This window comes from Gallinula chloropus (assembly GCF_964237585.1).
Source record: "Gallinula chloropus genome assembly, chromosome: 1".
Classification (NCBI taxonomy): domain Eukaryota; kingdom Metazoa; phylum Chordata; class Aves; order Gruiformes; family Rallidae; genus Gallinula; species Gallinula chloropus.
The window spans coordinates 25557178-25577763 of NC_140085.1; the positions used below are offsets into that span (position 1 = coordinate 25557178).

Here is a 20586-nt window from a genome sequence, read left to right on the forward strand (position 1 = left end):
ACCCTGGGCTGTACCCACCGCAGGCTTCTGAGGAGAGTCAGACACAGGCATGATGTGGCAGCTTAGGGCAGTGTGTGTCTGCAGGTCCCTAATTATAGAGGAACAACAAAGGAGAGAAACAGGTCCCCAGAGTTTGTCCCCTTAGTGATTCAGCCACACAGTAAAGCTTGATGTCTTCTCACAGGCTCTTCTAGTGTCTTGTTTGGTTGCTCTTGAGCTGATTCCATTTGGAAATGGTCCCTAGCTGGTGTCTAGTGTGGTCAGCTGGTGGCACTGTGTGCTGCCCCTGAGGGTGCTGCTGAGAGACAGTTATAAGCAAGATCCTATGTGTGCTCTAGGATGCTGAACTGTAATGATCTGTAACAGTGAGGTCAGTGTACGTGACCCAACCAACTAATCTGCATGAGCCCTTAATGACCCCCTTATAGCTGCACTTCAGAATAATGCAACTCCACACTTTTCCTGTCCGTGCTGCCTCTGCCTCAGCTGGGATTCTGCATCTTCCATTAGATGCTCCCGGTCATTAATTCCCTCCACTCTCACCCTTCTTCAGTCCCCCAGTCACTGCTGGGGGGCTGTGAATGCTGCCTGGGCCAAGTCCGGTACCCCTGCAGGGAGGTAATCAGAGGAGGGGGTGTCGTCAGGTTGAAAATGTGTTGAGCCCCTGACCCCAGTATGTCCCAGCAGGAAAGCCTGTGGGTGAAAGCAAGTCGTGTGCTTAATCCCTGCCCTGGGATTCAGATGATCTTTTCTGATCAGGAAAAGCAGCTGTGATCAAGCCAAGGGATCTAGCACTGGAAACAAGAAACACTGGGAAAAAAGCCAGCTCTCCCCTGTTGCAATCCAGAACGCACAGCAGTGTTTCTGGCTGACCTGAGAGGACAGCGATTAGCATGAGGGGTGGAGGTGAGGCAGAGGATCAGGTTTGCAGCGGGAAGCGCTGTGCTGGCAAGGTGCAGGTGGGGTGAGGGGGATCGTGGTGCCTGTCTCCCAGTAGCCATGCCATGGCAGGGCAGCCAGGGTTAGGGGAGCAGGCTGGGCCAGGAAGAAACTTTTCCCAGCAGTTGCCTGAATCAACCCCGTGTTTCAGCATATCTGAATGACTCCCTTCCAGCATGGGATGCTGCTCTTGCTGGCTTATTGCTCAGATGGCTTTGTGACTGGCCAGAGGTTTGACAGTTAAATCCCAGTCTTGCCTGACAGCAACGGTGAACCCCAGCAGGAGCTGAGATGGGCACTGCACCGAAAGAGGCAGAAAATGCTATTGGCTTGGAGGAAATCCACACGGAGAGACAAGAACCTCCAAAAGGTGGGTTGCTATTGGCAGGACTGGAAATCTGGGTCCTCATTTAGCCAGGGCAGAGGGAGGGTCTCCGGTCCTGGCACTCCAGCTGCCTAAAACCTCTGTACACAGAGCCACAAGCATCGGCTTCATACTGCTCCTCTCCCATCACAGCGACCAGACAGGTGGCTGCTACGTCTGGTGGTGGGAAGAGCTGGCTGGCTTGGCTTCCTCAGGCCCCTCTTTGTGTAAACATTGTACTGGACCCGTAATTCAATGATTCTTTCATTTGGGATCATTTATTTTTGAAAAGAAAAATGTATTCCATTTCAAAAGCATTTTAAAGGGAGAGAAAATGTAGAAAAGCATAAAACAAAAAGGTTCTGCATCTAAATAAAAATAATAATTAAAAAAATTCTCCTGAAATTCTGCAGTAAGTTCTGTTCCATTTCAGGGGTAGTGTTGACAGGTTTGAGATGACTTAGTTGCAAGATAAATGGCCTGACAGAAAAATTTATGCAGCTGTGACTTTACTTAAATAAGAGCTTAAAAGTATACATACACCAAAATCTTTCTGCCAGGTCATAAGGCCATGCCAGCTCTGATGTTGAGATGATTTGCTTACTCCTGAAATGAGGGTTGGGGGGGTTGGGGGGTGTGGGGAAGTCAAGAATGGAGGCTTGGGAGGTGAAACCGAGCCCAGAGTCCCTGGTTGTTCTCATCTTGCAGGGCTCAGACCTGAGGCAGCCCCCAGCTCACATGGCCTGTGCTGGGAGTGGGGCCGTACCCCAGGGGCGCCTGAGACTGAGCCTCATGGCAGTTTGGGCAGGGGAAGAAAGGTAGACCATTGCCCAGACACAGTCCCAGCCACATGTTTCTGAAACAGCTGGGGTATGTCAGCACAGGGCTGCCCTTTCCCCATGCCCAGCCTGCCCTTCTCTGCTGGCTGCTGTTTCAGCAAGCCCCTGACGTGCCTGGCCACCAGCGTGCCCAGCAGACACGTGACTGGTAGATGTTTCCAGCCTTTTTCCTGGTGCAGTTCCACAGTACCACAAAAAACATTGACTGTTCATAAACAGGAGGTACAATTTGTCTGTGGACTTGGGCTTTTTAACCTCTGTCTTTCTTTCCCCTTGGTATTCAGGGCAGAAGACATTCACAGTGGAAGAAGCTGTGGAAACCATTGGGTTTGGGAGGTTCCACATTGCACTTTTCCTGATCATGGGCAGCACTGGGGTAGGTGTCTGCAGCAATCTGCACTGGCCTGGAAAAACAGTCTTCTCATTTTCCTTTTGACTGTGCAATAACACACCTGGACATATATTGCAGCCCATTTGTTCACGTATACTGTCTCAAGCACAATTTCTTCTGTTGTCATCTTTGGCCAAAATCAATGTTGGCCACAACTGATATCTGGCCTATTTCAGTGATGAGCAGGTTGGCCCAAAGCATCCTGGCCTGGCCCCTACCCTGGAGCACTGTCCCACCAAGCAGCACTGATTGGGCATATCTTCAGTAGTGCATGAGGGTTAGGTTTAGCCTCCCAACTGCATTTTTCATGCCATCCCTTGGGCACCCAAACCCTGTGCAATCTGGCACCAGAGGACTATCCTCCATTCACCCTTGGCTACCTGAAAAAAATTCCTACCTGCCAGGATCTTGTGTTAATGGTGTTTGGGAATTGGGGCAAAAACCTGAGGCCAGGCCAGGATAAAGATGGGATGGGGACATATCCATGAGGATCGTTGCAGCTGAGGTATAAAAGCCTCTAGCTATGTGATAGGCTCCTTTCTTAGCTGAAGCCAGCTGCTGGGGCAAAGAGCCAACGGAGCGATGATGTTTTTAATCAAAAACAGTTTTAAGAGGTCATCTCTGTGTTAAATGCCCAAATTCACAGCAGGGTATGTAACTGAGCAGCTTCGTTTCCAGAGATAGTTGAAGACTTTCCACTAGCACAGCTGGGTAAGAGTCTCCTAGGTAAAGGATGTCTTTCCAGCCTTCCTAGATAAACCGTGTGCTTTGATACATGCTTTCTAGCTGCACATTTCTCCCTCACTCTCCCTGCTCCCCACTGCTACATCCTCCAGATCAGGCACAGGGCTCAGACCACTGTGGAGGCACTGTGGCTTCACAGGGCTGTTTTGACATGGTGGGGCTGCCATGGACTTAGGCTTGGTAGGACTGAGGGACTTTCTCCTGTGTGACACCTGTGGCTTCCCTTCTTACTAACATGACCGCTTGTTCCCCAAGGTGGCTGAAGCCATGGAGATCATGCTAATAGCTGTTGTGTCCCCTCTCATCCGATGTGAGTGGCAGCTTCAAGACTGGCAGGTGGCCTTAGTGACAACGGTGAGTGACTTGTGATCCTGCCACCCAAGTCATTCACAATGTGGTCACTGTCAGGGGCACCACTGCAGTGTTGGTAACATACATTTCCCAGTGGAGCAAATAAATTCCTGAGGTGTCCTCCCAGGGACAGGAACAGTACCACAACTGTAGAAAACCAGAAGGTGAGCTAACACAAGCACACATCTATGCCCAGAGCTGTAATGCCAAAAAAAACCCCCAGTTCCATGTTCTTACTTTGAACTCCCTGTCATCCAACCCTCAGCTAGGAGGGTTGAAGCGTTGGAGGAAGTCAGCCCCTGAAAGCCACCTTGCTCATGGCTCTGTGCACCGAGTTCATCCTGCTGCTCAGAAAGCATTCAGCTCACCTGCAGTTCAAAGAGCAGAGCTGTCTGGTGCTGCTGGTAGTGAGCCCTCCACAGCAGTGTTTCAATTCCCCTCAGATGGTGTTTTTTGGCTACATGGTCTTCAGCATAGCACTCGGGCTCCTGGCAGACAGGTACGGCCGCTGGAAGGTGAGTGAGTGATGGGGGCTGCACGTCCTCTTCCTGAACCCCACAGGAGCCTCGCACCTGGCTGAGCTTGTGGTTTGGTGACCCTAATTTTGCCCCTTTTGCAGATCCTGCTGCTCTCATTCCTCTGGGCAGCCTATTTCTCCTTGCTGACCTCGTTTGCCCCATCCTACATCTGGTTTGTGTTCCTGCGGGCCATGGTAGGCGGTGGCGTGTCAGGCCATGCACAAGGGTAAGGCCGTGCTCGGTGCCCCATGGCACGGGCAGCGGCAAGCCAGCCTACACGGTGGGGGGATAGCAGAGGCACCCGTGGGCCCAAGGGGGCTGCGTTCCTGGGTTTACAGCAAGAAGGCCCCCTTTAGCTCATTTTGACTGCCCCTGGCAGACTGCCCTTCACTGTGACCCAGACGAGCCGTCAGGGAAGGGGCCTCTGTGGGGGCTGGACACCGAAAGGGGAGCAAATTCCCACATCTCCTGAAAACAAAATGCAGTTCTGTAATTTCACTGAATCCCTGTCAGTCAACCTAAATTGCAGTTCCCAAGGACTTCCAAGCCCAGGAATAGATGGGGCAGCTGTTTTACATTAAGCCAGTGACAGAGGGATTATTAAGCACATATATTATAAAAACAATTAGACAGGTAACAGATGAGCAAAGGCTTCTTCCTCGTAAAAATGTCACAACAATTCTGCTTAAGTGGCAAATTCTTCTTGAACTGATGTAAAAAGTTCCCACTTAAATGAAACTTTTTACCCTGTTGGGGTGGAAAGGGGGACATGGAAGGGGGAGAGGAGAAATTCACAATTTTAACAACCACTTCACTAGGAGCCTGGCAAAATAGATTTCTTTTGATTCTCTCAGGGAAACAAAAGCAATATTACAGCATCTTCCATGGGTCCTCAAAGCCTGGTTGCTGCCCACGCAGGAAAGCCCAAAGCTGGTTGTGTTGATCCAAGAGTACTTTGCTGGAGTGAAGGACTGGAGGGAGATAGGTGCTGTTGGGAGGAGAAGACACCGTGCACGGGAGTTGTGTGCCCCTCAAGCTCCCAAGCCTAACTAACTCCTTCATGGGAAGGCCCCCAGTCCCTGGCCCGGGGGGAATCTGTACATTTTATAAGACACATCAATAGCTGAGATAGAAGGAACAAACACCGGTCTCTCTCCCCACGCCTCTCTCCAGCCAAGGAAACGCAACTCACACCTCTGAGCTTGAGACATGCCAGTGGCAGGCACTCCCCGAGGGCTACCCAACCATTTGTTAAAAGTGGAAGGCACTGTTTCTTTATTTAATGGGAAAAAATTGCTATAAATTGTCCACTTCTGCAAACATACTCTGCACCTCTGCTGACACCTTCCTGTAGGTTTCCTGGTGCACTGAGTGCAGAGTTTACCTGCCTTCGGGATACATCCTGTGGCCACGGTGGTGAGGGGATTCATGCTGTGCCTCTCCCTCACATGTAACTCGGTGCCTGCCTGAGTGAAAGGCACATTGAGCAGGGATCCCCCATCTCTGAGTGCTCAGTACAGGAAGAGGGATGGCAATCTCTCTGTCAGCAGCAACATTCAGCACTGACTGAGCTGAGCTGCTACTTGAACAGTACAGAAATTCTATTTGTCGCTGTATTTCTGCTTTTTCCCCCCTTTTTCACTAGGCTTATCATAAAAACGGAATTTTTGCCCACCAAATACAGAGGATACATGTTGCCCTTATCGCAGGTAAGAGCAAGTGTGTTACTCTTTCTTCTAGCTCCAAGTCCTGGGAGGTTTGTCCTGCTGCTGTTGGGAAGCCAGGTTTCCAATGCACCAGCCCTTCTCCCAGAGTATTCACACTTGTCTGGGTCTGAGCAAGTGCCTGCTGCCTCGTGCGCCCTGGAGCGTGGCGGCTGCGTTATTAAAGATGCACACAGGCAGCTGCCTGCAGAAGAGGCAATATCTTCTCAAATAATTGGATGCTCCAGACATTGCATGGGGACTTTGAGTGATGGCTGGCATCTAGCCTCTTTGTTGCCAGATCAGAAACTCTGCTGCCTGCTCTAACAGGGCTGGTGCCAATGGGCTGTCCAGCAGGCTCTGGGGCTGGCAACACCACCAGCCCCCTCCTGGCCAGGGGTCATCCCTGCCTCTCTTCGGAGCCCTGGTGTTTAACAACTGGTTAATGAGGTGATTCCTGGATGAGTTCCTAATCTGTGTCTCCCCCGTCCCTGCCCAGGGATGGCATGGGGCTTTGCACAGTATAGGACTAGAATAGATAGTAGATAGTCCCACATTCAGCCTGAGATGCGCTGGGAGGGTTGTGACTGCTTGCTGGGCAAAGGCCACAAGCAAGCATGACTGGTGGTGTTGCTTGCTCTGGATTTCACAGACTTATAGAATGTGTTTGGTTGGAAGGGGCCTTTAAAGGCCATCTAGTCCAACCCCTGCAGTAAGCAGGGACACCTTTAACTAGATCATGTTGCTCAGAGCTTCATCAAGCCTGACCTGGAATGTGTCCAGGGATGGGGCCTCCACCACTTCTCTGGGCAACCTATTCCAGTGTCTCACCATCCTCACAGTAAAGAACTTCCTAATGTCTAACCTGAACCTATCCTGCTTTAGTTTAAAACCACTGCCTCTTGTGCTACCCTTACAAACAGTCCCTCCCCAGCTTTCCTGTAGGCCCCTTCAGGTACTGGGAGACTGCAGTAAGGACCCCCCCCCCCCCGAGCCTTCTCTTCTCCAAACTCAACAGCCTCAACTCTCTCAGCCTGTCTTTGTAGGAGAGGTGCTCCAGCCATCTGATCGTCCTTGTGGCCATACTTTGGACCTGCTCTAAGAGGTCCATGTCCTTCTTGTGTGGGCACTTGATGCATGTGCTAATGACCTGCAGAGCCCTCACTGAGCACATGAATTCATGTGACTGTTGAACCAAAAGTGTCTGTATACAATTTTGGTGGCAGGGATAATTTGCTTTTCATTGTTGCCTGTTTGATCCCAAGGCTTCATTACCAAAGTGTCATTAGAAACACAGAGGTTTATAAAAAAGAACAATCTTGTATTTCTCTCCAGAAATTTGTTGTTTCTGCCCACAGATGAGTTGTGAACTTGCTGTGGCATTTATGTATTTTGTTGTGCTTTGTGTTGGCTGAGCCCCTTGGGTGGTACCCTGGAAAGGGATGCGTCTCCTCATGGCAACAAGTGAACTTCAGGGAGGAATGTGCTTGCAGAATGGGGGGACAGACTCTCCACTGGTATATCTTGGCATTGAGCCTAGTCGAGACCCACCAACTTCCAGCAGTGGAAATCTGGCCTGGTTTTGCCTTTGGTGCTTGTAAATCTTCTGCTTCCCCACAGAGATTTAGACATGAGGAAAATTCACGGGCATGAACATTAGCAGAGAAGTGACTGAAAGGACAAAAGCAGTGGCTTTAAGTACAATGGTGACCACAGCAAGTTATCTGTTTCCATCTGGAACTAATTAAGACTATCTTCTGCCACCTCTCCCCAGACTCTTGTCCTTCTTTCCCCCTTTCCTTCAGCCTAAGCTCAGCTTCTCAGAGAGTCCTGAGATGACCCGGTTTGAACTGCAGCGCTCCCCAGCACAGTCCCCCACCTCTCTGTAAGACCACACCAGAAGAGAAGGAAATGAACAAATCTTTCCATGTGTTGATGTTTTAACCCCTTCCTTTCCCTCGGAAAGGTGTTTTGGTTGGCAGGATCCTTGTTAATCATTGGCCTGGCATCCGTGGTGAACCCCACCATCGGCTGGCGGTGGCTGATTAGAATCGCCTCCATCCCTGGCATCCTCCTCGTTCTGGTGTTCAAGGTAGGAGAAGCCCAGCTCCCTGTCACACCACTGACCTGGCATTTCCCCAGGCACCAAGGGGCACTTTCCACACCACACATCTCTGGCCTGGTGTCCTCCTTTCACCACCAGAGGCCTCTAATCTGAGGGCCTTTGGAAAGGTCCTGATGGCCTGCGGGGTGGTTGCTGACTACCTGCTGGGGAGGTGTCTCCAGCACAGGGTGGCTTGGCCGTACTCTGCATTGCAAAGCCATGGGCTTTGCTGCCCTGCTGCTGCCCTCCAGCGCCCTGGGCTACCCAGAGACCACGGTGACAGGCCAGGCATCAAAAGCAAGACAGGCTAGACAGGATGTGCAAAAAAAGTCATGGTATCTTCTAGTCTAGTGCTGGTTGGAGCACATCTCTCTTCAGTCTTCACATTTGCTAGGGCTGAGGAAGGAAGCCTCACTAAAGTGTTCACACAGTAAAATGGGTGTCAGTGTCAACCACAGCTTCTCCATGTCTGCTCATGCTTCAGAAATACCAGCCTCAGACATGAGGACCGTTTTATTTGAGGGAGTGATGTGGAGAATCCATATTTGCAGTGCTCATGGGCTCTGCAGTGCTAAACTGTGGCTGGTGCAAGTCACCCAGATGTGAAATCCCTTCCTGCAGCTGAATGATGCACAAGTCCATCCAGGGTGATACCTGGGCAGTTAGATACAAGAACGTTAAATTGTCCATCTTTGATGTTTAGTTTCAAAATTATTTTTGCCAGAGAAAATGGGTAGGAAAAGTTTTTAGTCCAAAATAAAAAACCGACATGGTCAACATACCTTCAAAAAGGGAGTCTTTCATCTCTATTTCAGTGATACACGTGTAGGTGTTTATAATTTAATGAAAAGGAACTTTATTCTGTGGAGATCACCAAGTGTGGGTGAACATTGCAAATGCCAATGATGAGTGAGTTTGTTCCTAAATTTTATGTCTTATTTTTAATGGCCTTGTTGTCTCCCAAGAGTTTCACTTGAGTAAGTAACACATGCCTCATCCCAGTTTAGAATTTCAATTAATTACAGATTGTTTTTGTTAAACCTGTGTCTTTGGCTCCCCCCCCCCCCCCCCAGCTTTTGCCATGGATGGCTCAGACCCTGGAGGCCAGTCCAAGAAATGGGTTTTCATGGCAGGGTCATCCCCCCAACACTGGGTATGGGGAGTTGGGACATGTAGGGGTGGGGAGGAAAAATGCTGCTCCAGCTCAGGTGGTTCCCCATGCTAACCTGGCCGGGTTCCTGGGTGCAATGGGAAGCTGTGGGCAGGGTTGTGTGGATAGAGAGGTGCAGAGGGGCTTTCTGACACTGCTCTGCTTTCAGTTCATCCCAGAGTCGGCGCGGTACAACATCTCCACAGGAAATGTGGCAGCTGCCAAGGCCACGCTGCAGTGGATCGCCAAGATGAATGGGGCAGTGATGCCCCAGGGGGAGCTGAGGGAGCCCACCAAGGTAAATTGAACCTGCTGTGGTGCCCCCTCCCCATCCCCAGCAGAACTGACAGCATCTGGGGTTTGGGGAGGTAGGGGAACAGTACAGCACATCTCACTCTGCCTTCTCTCCCACTCCTTGCCCAGTTTCTTTTCAAACAACTGAACGTGATGATGATGATGTCATTTTTCTTTTGGGGAGACAGCAGTCTTAGTTTTCAAAGTGCAATTGAGTTTTCTGCTTTTCTTCAAATTCTTTGTGTTTGCTCAGAAAAATACTGTGCTGAGAAAAGACTCGTTCCCCTCACCACAAAAAGTTCTCCTTGCAAAGTGTGTTCTGCCTTATCCCCCATCTACCCCTCAGGAGCAGCCCCTGCGCCATGAGACCCGGGACCTGCCCCTTGGGGTCCCTTTTGGGGCTGTGGCTGGTCAGGCTGCAAGGGTCCATGCCGTGGGTTCAACCCACCTCTCCCAGAGGCCTCTACCAGGCCCTGGCTGAGCTCGCCCACTGGGTGCCTGCACCCCAGGACCAACAGGAGAGGGCCAAAGCAGGAGAGGTTATTTCAGAGCTACTGCTGTCTGCACCTGTAAGGAGCAGAGCACTTCAGGAGTGGGTCACTGCAGGACTGAAGTGCCCAAAAGTCCATGAGGGTGTTGCAGGTGGGGCAGGAGAGAAGCTGGTGGGCAGGATCCCCTGAAGCAGCACCCCCTTACCCCCACCCAGTCCAGGCTCTGCTGACTGCAGGGTGGGAGAACATATTTAGGTGGCTCCTTTGACCCTCAGGAGAAGAAGATTGAACAAAACTATTATCCAGGGCCTCAAAATTATTATCCAGTTCTTTTAAATCCCTTTCCTGGACCTCTTTGCTGCTTATTCAATCCCACAGGCACCCAGCATTGTCCTTAGCAATTCATGCAAGATGATGCTATTGTATTGGAATTAATTAGGATTAAAGCTTCCCTGTAGTTTAATTGAATTTATGTAATGGACCTGCATTGGCTGTGGGAAGGGTTTTTTTGTTAGTTGGGCACCCTCTCAGGCTTAACCAATGATGGAAATAAAAATAAAGGCAACCCAGACTGACCCTGTGAACTCATCTGCCCTCAGTGGTGGGTGCTGGGGCAGCTGCTGGCTCCTGGGGAGCAGTAGGGCAGGCAGCCCCCTCCCAGTACGTGCTTGTCCTTGCTCACTGGCATTGCAGGCCTCCCAGCAAGATGCTCGTGGCCACAAACTTGCTCTGCATGCCAAGCAGCAGAAACTGGGCCCCTCTCCCCAGCAGGTGGGGCAATGGGAGCTCCCCAGCAGCAGACAGGTCCCTGTCTGGCACCATGATGGTCATGCTGGGGACAGACTGCTGGGAGCTGAGGGGGGTGTCTGTGGGGGCCAGGAGTGCTCTGGAAGCGTGTCCTCCTGTGGACATCCTTTGGCAACAGGGGCTTTCCTCTCTGGAGGGCTCTCTGCTCTCCCTCTGATGGAGGAGCAGCCTGGGGAGAGGGCAGGGGGCCTGGTGTGCCAGATGCTGGCTGCCACGGGGCACTCGTCCCTGGACAAAAGGTGCCTTTTTATAAACTTATATCAAACGATTTGCAGGAAAGCAGAGGAAGATTCAAGGACCTCATGCACCCCAAATACCTGAGAACCACATTGCAGATATGGATCATATGGTAAAAAAAGTCTGGGTTTTTTTGTTGTGTTTTTTTTTTTTTTTCTTTTTCCTCTTGCTTATCAGCTCACTCTCTCAGCTGAATGTGTGCAGGGAGCAGGAGTCTCCCCTTGAGTCTGGCATTACCAGGCACTGCTTCTGCCTCAGGAGGCAGCTGCAGATCCTTGGCTGCTGGAGGAAGACTATGTAGGCCTGTGCTGATCTCAGACCACACCTCAGACACCCTCTGTTAGCTGATGTTAACACAGGCAGAAGGCTGAACATCCAGGATGTTGCAGGGTGCCATGAGTGCTTCTTTGGGACAGGGTGGCTCAGGGAGGCGGTGTGTGAGCCAGAGGAGAGCTGAGGGAGAGAGCCCAGACCTGTCTGCAGTGTGCACCAGTGATGTGCCTGCAGTTCTACTGCCCTTCTAGGTGTAAACTTCTTCCTCCTGAGAGGAAGAGAAGTACATCCCCTTTACACGCCAGCGTATGTACTGGTGAAATAGGGTTCCAACAGAAACTCATTAACTGTTGCCAGTGCCACTGGGCAGGGAAAATTAAGACTGAAGAGCTGGGTTTCCTATACAACATTAGTAGCTGCATGCAAGGATAATACATGTTTCATTGATGTTGCTGTCTGGAATGGAAATGTATATATGTCCATGGGAACTCTTTGACCCAAAATGTTGCTGTCAGGACTTGAATTTTTTATGGGTCCGTCCCTCCCCTTCCCCAACTTGTATGAGTGTTATGAAATATCTTTTTGTTTTTTAATCCTTTCTCTCCTCATCCCCCCAGGAGCTGCTGGCGAGCTCCAGGGTTTGCATTCCCACCACCCCATGCCCTATGCATCCCTGGCCTCCCCAGGCAGCTTGTTTCCCAGCCCCGATTCTGCTGCTCGGTTCTGAGACTGCCAGGGGGGATAAAAAAGTGAAAATTACTTGTCAGCCTGCTTATGATTAGGCTGATGCTGAATCACTTGATAATGACACAGACAGGCTGCCATCACCAATGCTGTGTTCCTGACAGTGATCTGGGTGCGAAGTGAGCCTCTCCAGCCAGTTAATGAAAACTCCTCTCAATAAATCCCTGGGCAGAAAGGACAGGGCTAAAAACCCCAGGCAGTTCCTTCATGTGAGCTGCAAGTATCAGGGCTGGATGTTGAGACTCCTTGGTCTCCTGGGAAGGGGTGGTTTGGCAATGGCTCCACTTAGAGCCCTGTGCAAAGAAACGACACAAAGGGTCACGCTCTCCACAGCATGACTACAGCAGGTCACTGGCTGCAGAGCAAGAAACAGCACAAAGGGCCAGGCAAAGAGACAAGACCTGAAGTGGCATCCTCCAAGGGAGAGAGGTGTGTGGGCCTAGGCGGCAGTAGTGTGCCTGGGCTGGGGTGAGCAGCGGCCTGTTGGACACCCAAGTCGCTACTGGGGTGAGGCTAAGGGGGAGGGGGCCCATTGCACAGCGTGGCAGAGCTGGCACACTCAGGGGAGGTCCCAGGACACCCAAACCCTGCTGCATTTCAGTTTCCTCACCTTCCCCATGGTTGCTGCCACTCACTGCAGTGTTTCCCCCCAGGCTTGGCATAGCTTTCGCTTATTACGGCGTCATTTTGGCAAGCGCTGAGTTACTGGAGCGGGACCTGGTCTGCGGCTCCGCGGCACCACCGATGCAGGACGCCCGCGATGACTCTGAGGAGAGTCGCAGCCCCTGCCACTGCCACCTGTTCGGGCCCGCCGCCTACCAGACCATGATCATCAGCACAGTTGGAGAGATCGCACGTAACCTCCTCTCCGTCCCTTCTCACAGCCAGCTAAGACTTAGTGATGTGACAGGGGTCAAAAGGTCCTCAGTGCTGCTGCCGAGTGCCAGGCACAAGCTCCTCAAAGGAAGGGCTGGGACACAGGCCATGAGCTGGTGGCAACAGGGGGCATTGCGCCCCAGGTGAATAATTCAGTTTCAGCGTGGGGCCTTCCAATAGCAGAGCCAAAGACCTCCTTTGCAATTAGTTCATACTGAGAGCCTTGGCTGAACTCCAGGGCACATTGCTCCTAACTAAGCAGAACTGAGCCTGGCTTCCTGAAGTCCCAGACATGTCATTTCTGGAGTCATAGATAAGCAAAGGCTGCAAATAGTTGGACTGATGAGACTGAGTGTACCATGGTGGCCACTGGAACAGGTTCTGTGCAAACATCACAGTACAGGACAGCTCAGCGCCCAGGAAGTCAGCGGCAAACCAAAATGCTTCCTCGCTGTTGCCTGAGGCAGTGCTGGGGGATGATAGGGTGGCCCAGAGGCACCCTGAAGAGAACTGGGCACTGGTGTGGGTCTAGTATTGTAAGGCTACTGCAAGGCTCCTGAGAGGCAAGTGTTTTCCCTGGTTCGTGTCTCAGCATCGAGCTACAGAGCAACCAGGTGTTGGATCCTGCCCAGTGATAGACTCAGGTGCCTGCTTGTCTCTCAGCTCGTGGTGGGGACTCAACAGGGCATGAAGCAAAACCACCCAGGCTTGTGGTGCTCACCCAGCCTGCCTTCCCTGTGCTACCTGCACCAGGGCTCAAGTCCTGCTGCAGTACAGCACAGTGATTTCAGAGAAGGACAGGCTCCGTCATCTGAGAGGAAGGAAAAACAAAACAGAGAGGGCAAATTATAAAGTTTGGGTACAGTAGGGTTTGTGCATTTTTGAGGAGCATTTGGCAGGCACTGGGGATGCATAGAGGCATTTCTGAAGCACACTGCATGAAGTCTAGAAAGGCAAACCACAGTTAGGTCAAGTAACATTTCACAGTTGTCCTTTGTGTCTCCAGTAAACCCTCTGAACATTCTCGGCATCAATTTCCTCGGAAGACGCCTGAGCCTGTGTATCACCATGGGATGTACAGCACTGTTCTTTCTCCTCCTTAATATCTGCACCTCAAGGTAGTCTTGCTCAGCATGCGGGTGTTGGTGGGGGGCAGAGGGGTTGTGTGTTGTGGGGGATGTGTGCAATGCTGTGGGCAGATGGTGGTAGCTGTGGTGTTCTCAGGTCACTGGTAATTCTTACACATCCAAAAAACCCCTCTGACTGATTCCCCACACTTCCCAGGAGCACCGTGGCAGCCGATGCTGTGATGCAGGGGTGTGCACTTGTACTGCTGAGCCCACCTGGCTTCCCCTAAACGTGCAACTAGGAGCTTTCTGCTGCAGTCTGGAAAATTAAAATGGTGTGAAGAACACCCACCAGAGAGAAACCGTATTTTTCTTTCAGTTTCTTTCCATCTCTCTTGTTTTTGGCAATGCTACATATGGTCTCCTCTAACTTGTAGAGTTGGGCACCTTAAAAGGAGCTCAAGGCCTTGTGGGAAAGGCTGCCAAGAGAGCTACCATTACCAGGTTGATTTGTGAAGGTGTGTAAGACTGACCTCTCCTGAGCTGGCAAAGCTTAATTGTTACCCAAAATCAGGATGGCACCAAGTTGAAGTTTCCTCTAAACTGGCTGATAGGTGCACGCCCCTGGTGCCCACCTCCTGGGCCACTGGCCCTGGATACTGGCTGGGGTACTTGAGAGCTGGAGGGAGAGGCTGCAAATAGTTGATAAGCAAAATGAGCTGTCACGAAGCTCTCAGTCATCACTGGCCTCTGCACTGCCATTACTGTCATATTTCGGTTCTCCCTGCAGCTGAGTCTGGCCATGGTGTTTGCTTGCAACAGTTGCAGAGGACCCAAAACCAAGGTCTGAGCCCGTAATGCTGAAGGCACCAGCTGAGCCACTATGGTCCTGTTCAGATAATTGCCTCCAGCCTCTAACGCTGGCCTAAAGGAAACCTAACGTGCAATAGCCTGCTGGCAACCATGCTTAAAGATTATACTTGCTAGCAATCAACTTCTTATACTTTCCCCCATAGTAAGCTGGCAAAAGCCTTAGAACCACATGTAGACTATGTTTCATCTCTGCTGATCACCATTCAGTGATACTAACTCTTTGCTCCACATGGCTTTCTCTCTTCAGTGCAGGCATGATTGGGTTTCTCTTCATGCTGCGTGCCCTGGTCTCAGCGAACTTCAACACCATCTACATTTACACAGCAGAGGTGGGTCGTCCTGAAAGTACATTAAGCTGTTCTGGCACATGAAAGGCCATTTTTGCCTATAGCCACCACAGCTGCCATATGTATTGACTAGCTAGAGCCATCTTTCTTGAATTAAGCATCTCTGGCTTCCTTGCCACACGAGACCAGAGAAGAAACAAGATAACTATCTGGCAGATTTGTAATGGCACAACTGGGTTCCAAAGGAGTCCTCCTTTCTTTCCTTACCCTGCTAGCTGCCCTTGATAACATAATGCGTGTCTCCAGAGAAAAAGAAGTTGTTTTTTTTTTTTGAAGGGACACATCACAGATCATTGCTGCACTAATCCCATGTCTCTCTGGCCTATTTTAGGTTTATCCCACCACAATGCGAGCCCTGGGGATGGGAACAAGTGGGTCATTGTGCCGTGTTGGAGCTATGGTGGCCCCATTTATATCACAAGTAAGAGCACGTTTGATAACATTGGCAAACATTCTGCTGACCATTGCTATTGAATACAGAGAGATGCCCCTGAAGTTCACAAAAAAAGAGAGATGCATCAAATTCTGCCCCCCGCATTAGTTCTTTATCTAATGTTTATAAGGAGTGCTTGTGTGGTCTTTGCCAGATGTAAATCTGTGAACATCTCTTCCCAGAGCTTAGCTTGCTGTTATTTGTTGCTTTCTGAAAGCTCCTAGATTCACAAGACATTGCCTTTCAACATTGCTTTTCTCCTGTTGATTCTCTGAGGTGTTGGTGACCCTTTGTCCACTCCTCAGTGCCTGATTAAGTGCCAGCCCTCCATGTCCCTGCGCTGCTTTGAACTGTTCTTCTGCCTGCAGGTCCTCATGAGTGCTTCTTTCATTGGGGCCCTGTGTCTTTTCTCATCTGTGTGCGTCGTGTGTGCGATCTCTGCAGTCACACTGCCCATCGAGACCAAGGGCAGGGCGCTGCAGGTTCGTATTGCCACCCCGGGACCTCCTCTGCATCCAAATGCTATTTGCAAAACAGCAGATTAGGATTCAGTCAGAATTCAGACCAAACTCTCCTGAGGGTTCATAAACCAGCATGAGGCCTGACAGGCAAGCACAGGAACGTGCTGTTGCAGCAGCTTAAAGCGCTGTCACCAGTTGCCTGAAGCTCATTTCCCATAAAAGAAGAAAGCAGAAGTGGCTGTCCTAGCCCCACTCCCCCATGCCAGCATGTCAGCTTCAGCCAACAGCTTCAGTACAAGCCCCTTCACAATGATCCTGACTCGAAGCTGCTGCTTCTCAGGTGCACGTTCTGGTCTGCCTCTGCTGCAGGGAGAGAGGGCTGCAGATGAACTACTAAAGCCGTTTCTTCATCAACTGCAAGTCAAAAGCCCCAACTGCCTCAGCCCCTCATCAGCTAGTGGCTAGTGTTTCCTACAAGCCATCAGCCACAACACTGAGCACAAGCACAAAGGGGGAAGTTTACATTCAGACAGCCTGCCACGCACAAGTCGCACCAGTGTCATCGCAGGAGGTGGTGAGCAGTCCTGTAAGTTGTCAGCTCCACATGAAGTTTTTACACCACACATCCAGCTTGCCCACAGCACACTGCATGTTACTCTGCAGTGTCACCTGTATGAACCAAAAGACCATGAGCTAAACAATCCACGTTCTTCAGCAGGCTAGAGCAAGGCAGATGTTTGATCAAACTGTTTTATGTCAGCTTCAGAACCAGACCTGGCATCCCACACACACACCCCTCCACGTATTGCGTATACACACACTCTTAACATGCTGAACTTCACCAGGGCACATCTGCTAAGGTTTCCCCAAGGCACACAGGACAGTTAACCTCAGGGCTTTCAGAAAAGCATCAGATTAATTATTGCCTGCTTCCCTAAATGCTTGTCTTTAATAAATCCTTGTTGTTGGATTTTATGCCATTTTAAATATCTATATGATATTCTGTAAAAGACTGGGGAGAAAATTAATCACATTTAAGTAAGGAAGCGGTCAAAGCAACTTATTCTTCCCCTGTGGGAAATTCAACCCCATACACAGAGGCCAGAGAGGCACTTATGCCTTCAAATAGTTGGATTTACAATAATTACCAAGGAAAACACTTCATTAAAACTGCTTCAGACATTAAAGGAAAGCTTTGATTCAGCTACAGTTGGATTAACTTTGGCTAACAGTGGTAGAGATAAATGGGAGTGTAATGATTCCTTAATGGGATCCCCCCTTTTCCTGGGGACTGAACTCAAAAGGCATTATTATCCTCCTTGCTACAAATAAGACTTACAAGCTCCAGCTGCTGGCCTTCACGTGCACAAATCAAAAGGACAGAAAAATAGAAGTCAGAAGAGGACAGAAAAATAGAAGTCTGCAGAACAAGTTGTGTGCTCAGAGAAGCCACCATTAGATCTTAAATGCAGCTTGCTACTTCTTATGGCCATTTCATTGAGTAGGTAGCCACTCAGGGCTCGCTGAATCACAACTGCTGAATGTATTGTCCAAGGGCCTCACACGTTCCAGCCACACAAGAATTTAAATACAAGAGGTACAAAATCTTTTATCATGGCAATATTTAGTCCTAGGGCTCCAGGCAATAGATGTGTTCCTTAAACCAGGTCTAAACAAGCCAATTAAATAAAAAGCATGTAAGTAACATTGGATTAGGGCAGCATCCATCCACTCTCAAAGCAGTCAGGGGGATTGCTTAGCAGAGGCGAGACATTTTGGACATAGCCAAATGTGTATTATTTCCCCCTGTATCCATTTCTTTCGACTTTCATGTGCATTTTATTAATTTTATGTATTTTTTTTTTCTTTCCCCTTTTTAGCAAGTAAAATGAAAGCGAGTGTTTGATGTTGGATTGGATAGGAAAGGAAAATAAACCTTTGGAATCTGTCATTTCCTGTCAGCTGCATTTGATGTTGATTGCTTCTCCATAATATTTTTTTGTGATGGAAATGGTAACTGACCAGTGTAAGAGCTCTGACTTGTACAGACAAATGGCACATTTCTCAGGGACATTCCCTTTTCTATGACTCAATAAAAAGATGCTTTCTACCTGTCCCGTGAAGCGAGATGGTGACTTTACTAATAGCATCATTAGTAATGCCCCAAACCCAAACCAACAAAAAAATCACCCCCAAAAATGGAAAGCTGCCACCCTTCAGTGGATTGAGGCCAAGTCTGGGGGTGGGGGGAACCAGACAAAGTAGATACGGTCTTTGCTGTAGCAGCTTGAAAGAATACAGGACTTTTGTTTTTTTAAAGAGCATTCCTCAACTTTTTGTGCACATTTCCATCTGCATTAGTTGAATTTAACATCTCTAACCCTTCTTAAGATTCTTAGATTGAGGGTGACATTCAAGACCACAAAAAGAAAAGCAAGTCACATATTTCCAGTGGATAATTTAAACAGAGACGTTTTCAGACAGCTTTCAGACAGATAAGTAGCTGGGCTGCAGGAGCACACCCCTCTCCCCAGAATTTTCCACTGGGAGAAGAACTTGAGTGTGAAGTTGTGTAGGTGTCTAACTTCACCTCTAAACACACTAAGCCTCCTAATAAATCTGTGCTTGCAACCTACCAGTCCAGAGAAACACAGGGCACCTTCCTCTGGAAGCACTGTTAAACTTGGTGACGCAGTACCTCGACTTTTATGCACAGCTAGATCTTTAAGACTTCAACGCTGCAATGCCAGTGCCTCTTTATGTCTTAGGCCTGTGCTTCACAGGCACATGTTCTGGTCTGCCTCTGCTGCAGGGAAAGAGGGCACTGCACACGTTTAAGTGTGCAGTGCCACCCTAAGCCAAAGGCAGGTGAGTAGCCTCTCATCTGCTGAGAAGCCACAAGGGCCTTTTCTTCATTGCACATGAATGCAGCAGGGAGACACAAGCAGCCCTTCTGTGACCTACCCACAGTACCACATCAGCACCACGCTGCAAGTCAAAGGTGGGCTTGTGTACACTTGGATGTCTTCACAATTCCATCTGCAAAATCCTGGCACAATCAGAGCTCAATTAATCCAAAAGACTACCCGCTCTCCCAAAAATTCAGATTTCATTTACCATTACATAAATGAAGAGTAAAAACCACTGCCTGGAGCAACCATAGGCAAATATGTCTCTAACTCTGCATTTCTCAGAGCAGAAACAACACCTATATTGTTGTCAATACTTCTGGGAAGTAGACAGAAGAAGGTCATTTGTCCTCACCTTCTGGTGATTTAAGATGGGCAGATGAAGGGCTGAGGAGCAGTAGCTTTTTCTCCACCTCTTCAAACTCATGTACTTCTAAGTGAATAACTGCGTTCTGACAACAACATATCTAGAAATTTGGAACAACACCACGAACTTGTGGACAGAAAGGATGATTTCCCACCCCCAAACATACACAAAGACTGACTTGACAGTTGGAAGCAAACATTTTTCCCCTCGAGACTTTGCCATCAACTCAATTAAACAGAGGTACATCAAACTTGAGACACCTGTTAAACAAAACAGTACAGTGGTACCATTGTTTCTTGCTGCTGGTGAGAAAAATGGTGCAAAACACAGTATTCTGTCCTTTACATCCTCCATTAAAAACAATTTTTTTTTCCTTTTTTTTTTTTTTAAAGTTATTTTTAATACACTCTCCCCTTACATTTTAAAGTTACCAATAAGTTCTTTGGGGGCAACTACGCTTTCATTGTACCAGTCAGTATTGCAGGACAATAATATTACACCATCTGTTTTCATGGCTTGTGTTAAGTACAGTACAAAGAAATCAAATTATGGCCAGCCACATGCCTTTGGTAAAATTATAAAGTCTGGTGAGATCACATTTCCTTCTAACTCAGAAAGCCACATGTTGAAGCCATGTAATGGTTTAAAGTTCAATTCTATACAAACTTCTTTTCTTCCTCAAAGCAAAGTTAAACAGCTGTCACTCCACACAAATGGCAGTTTCTGCGCTGCTCCAGAATTACAATGGAAGTTTGGAACTTCAGAGAAGCAGTCCACATGCCTTGATCTCCATTAGATTTGTGTTTCGGACAAGGAGTAGAAAGTCTAGCAAATATTCACAAACCTACAAGTCAAAGCAGTCATGATTCTTCTTCTTTTCACAATTAACAGTGATAAATATTCTTAGTTTTTAAAAAACGTTCCGTAGTAACATGTGTGGCTCATTTAAGCACTTGACGGTCTTCTCCTTTGAGGCGTTTTTTCTGGGGCTGTACAAAGTCTTCATCCGAGTCGTCAGTAAGTTCTGGATGATCCTTTTCACTCTGGCAGTTGGGTTGTACAGGGAACTTTCTCTCAGGATAAAGGTTCCTTAGAAGTTCTTCAAAGTACGCCTCGAGTTTCATGCCGGCATCAGCCACTTCTGAATCAGGCTGTTGGGTGAATTAACAACACTGAATTAACCAGTGCCTCATAAAATAGCTTTACACTTGGATCACATTCATTTTAGGTGCTCTTACAAACTACCACTAATGAATCTGCAGCAAGAACAGCCCCTGTGAAACACAAGCCTCCAAAACAGGGCG

General features: G+C 49.0%; 2 protein-coding genes across 2 annotated transcripts in view; one reads left to right on the forward strand and one right to left on the reverse strand.

Moving 5' to 3' along the window:
* Positions 1 to 1230: 1230 nt before the first annotated feature.
* Positions 1231 to 16090, forward strand: SVOPL (SVOP like; the record flags this gene model as incomplete). The annotated part of the gene is made up of 14 exons (XM_084273139.1): positions 1231 to 1309; positions 2427 to 2518; positions 3533 to 3631; positions 4072 to 4143; positions 4248 to 4372; positions 5792 to 5855; positions 7816 to 7941; positions 9273 to 9401; positions 10971 to 11044; positions 12603 to 12805; positions 13832 to 13943; positions 15013 to 15094; positions 15444 to 15533; positions 15914 to 16090. The coding sequence occupies 14 exons, from the start codon at positions 1231 to 1233 to the stop codon at positions 16088 to 16090; spliced, it is 1524 nt and encodes a 507-aa protein (XP_084129265.1).
* A 3403-nt stretch (positions 16091 to 19493) lies between these two features.
* Positions 19494 to 20586, reverse strand: part of TRIM24 (tripartite motif containing 24) — a gene marked incomplete at its 5' end in the record, with an annotated part of 63694 nt that continues 62601 nt past the window's right edge. The window contains one exon of the mRNA XM_084279091.1: positions 19494 to 20433. Coding sequence (XP_084135217.1) covers positions 20224 to 20433 — 210 coding nt within the window. The 3' untranslated portion in view covers positions 19494 to 20223. The remainder of the gene's footprint in view (positions 20434 to 20586) is intronic.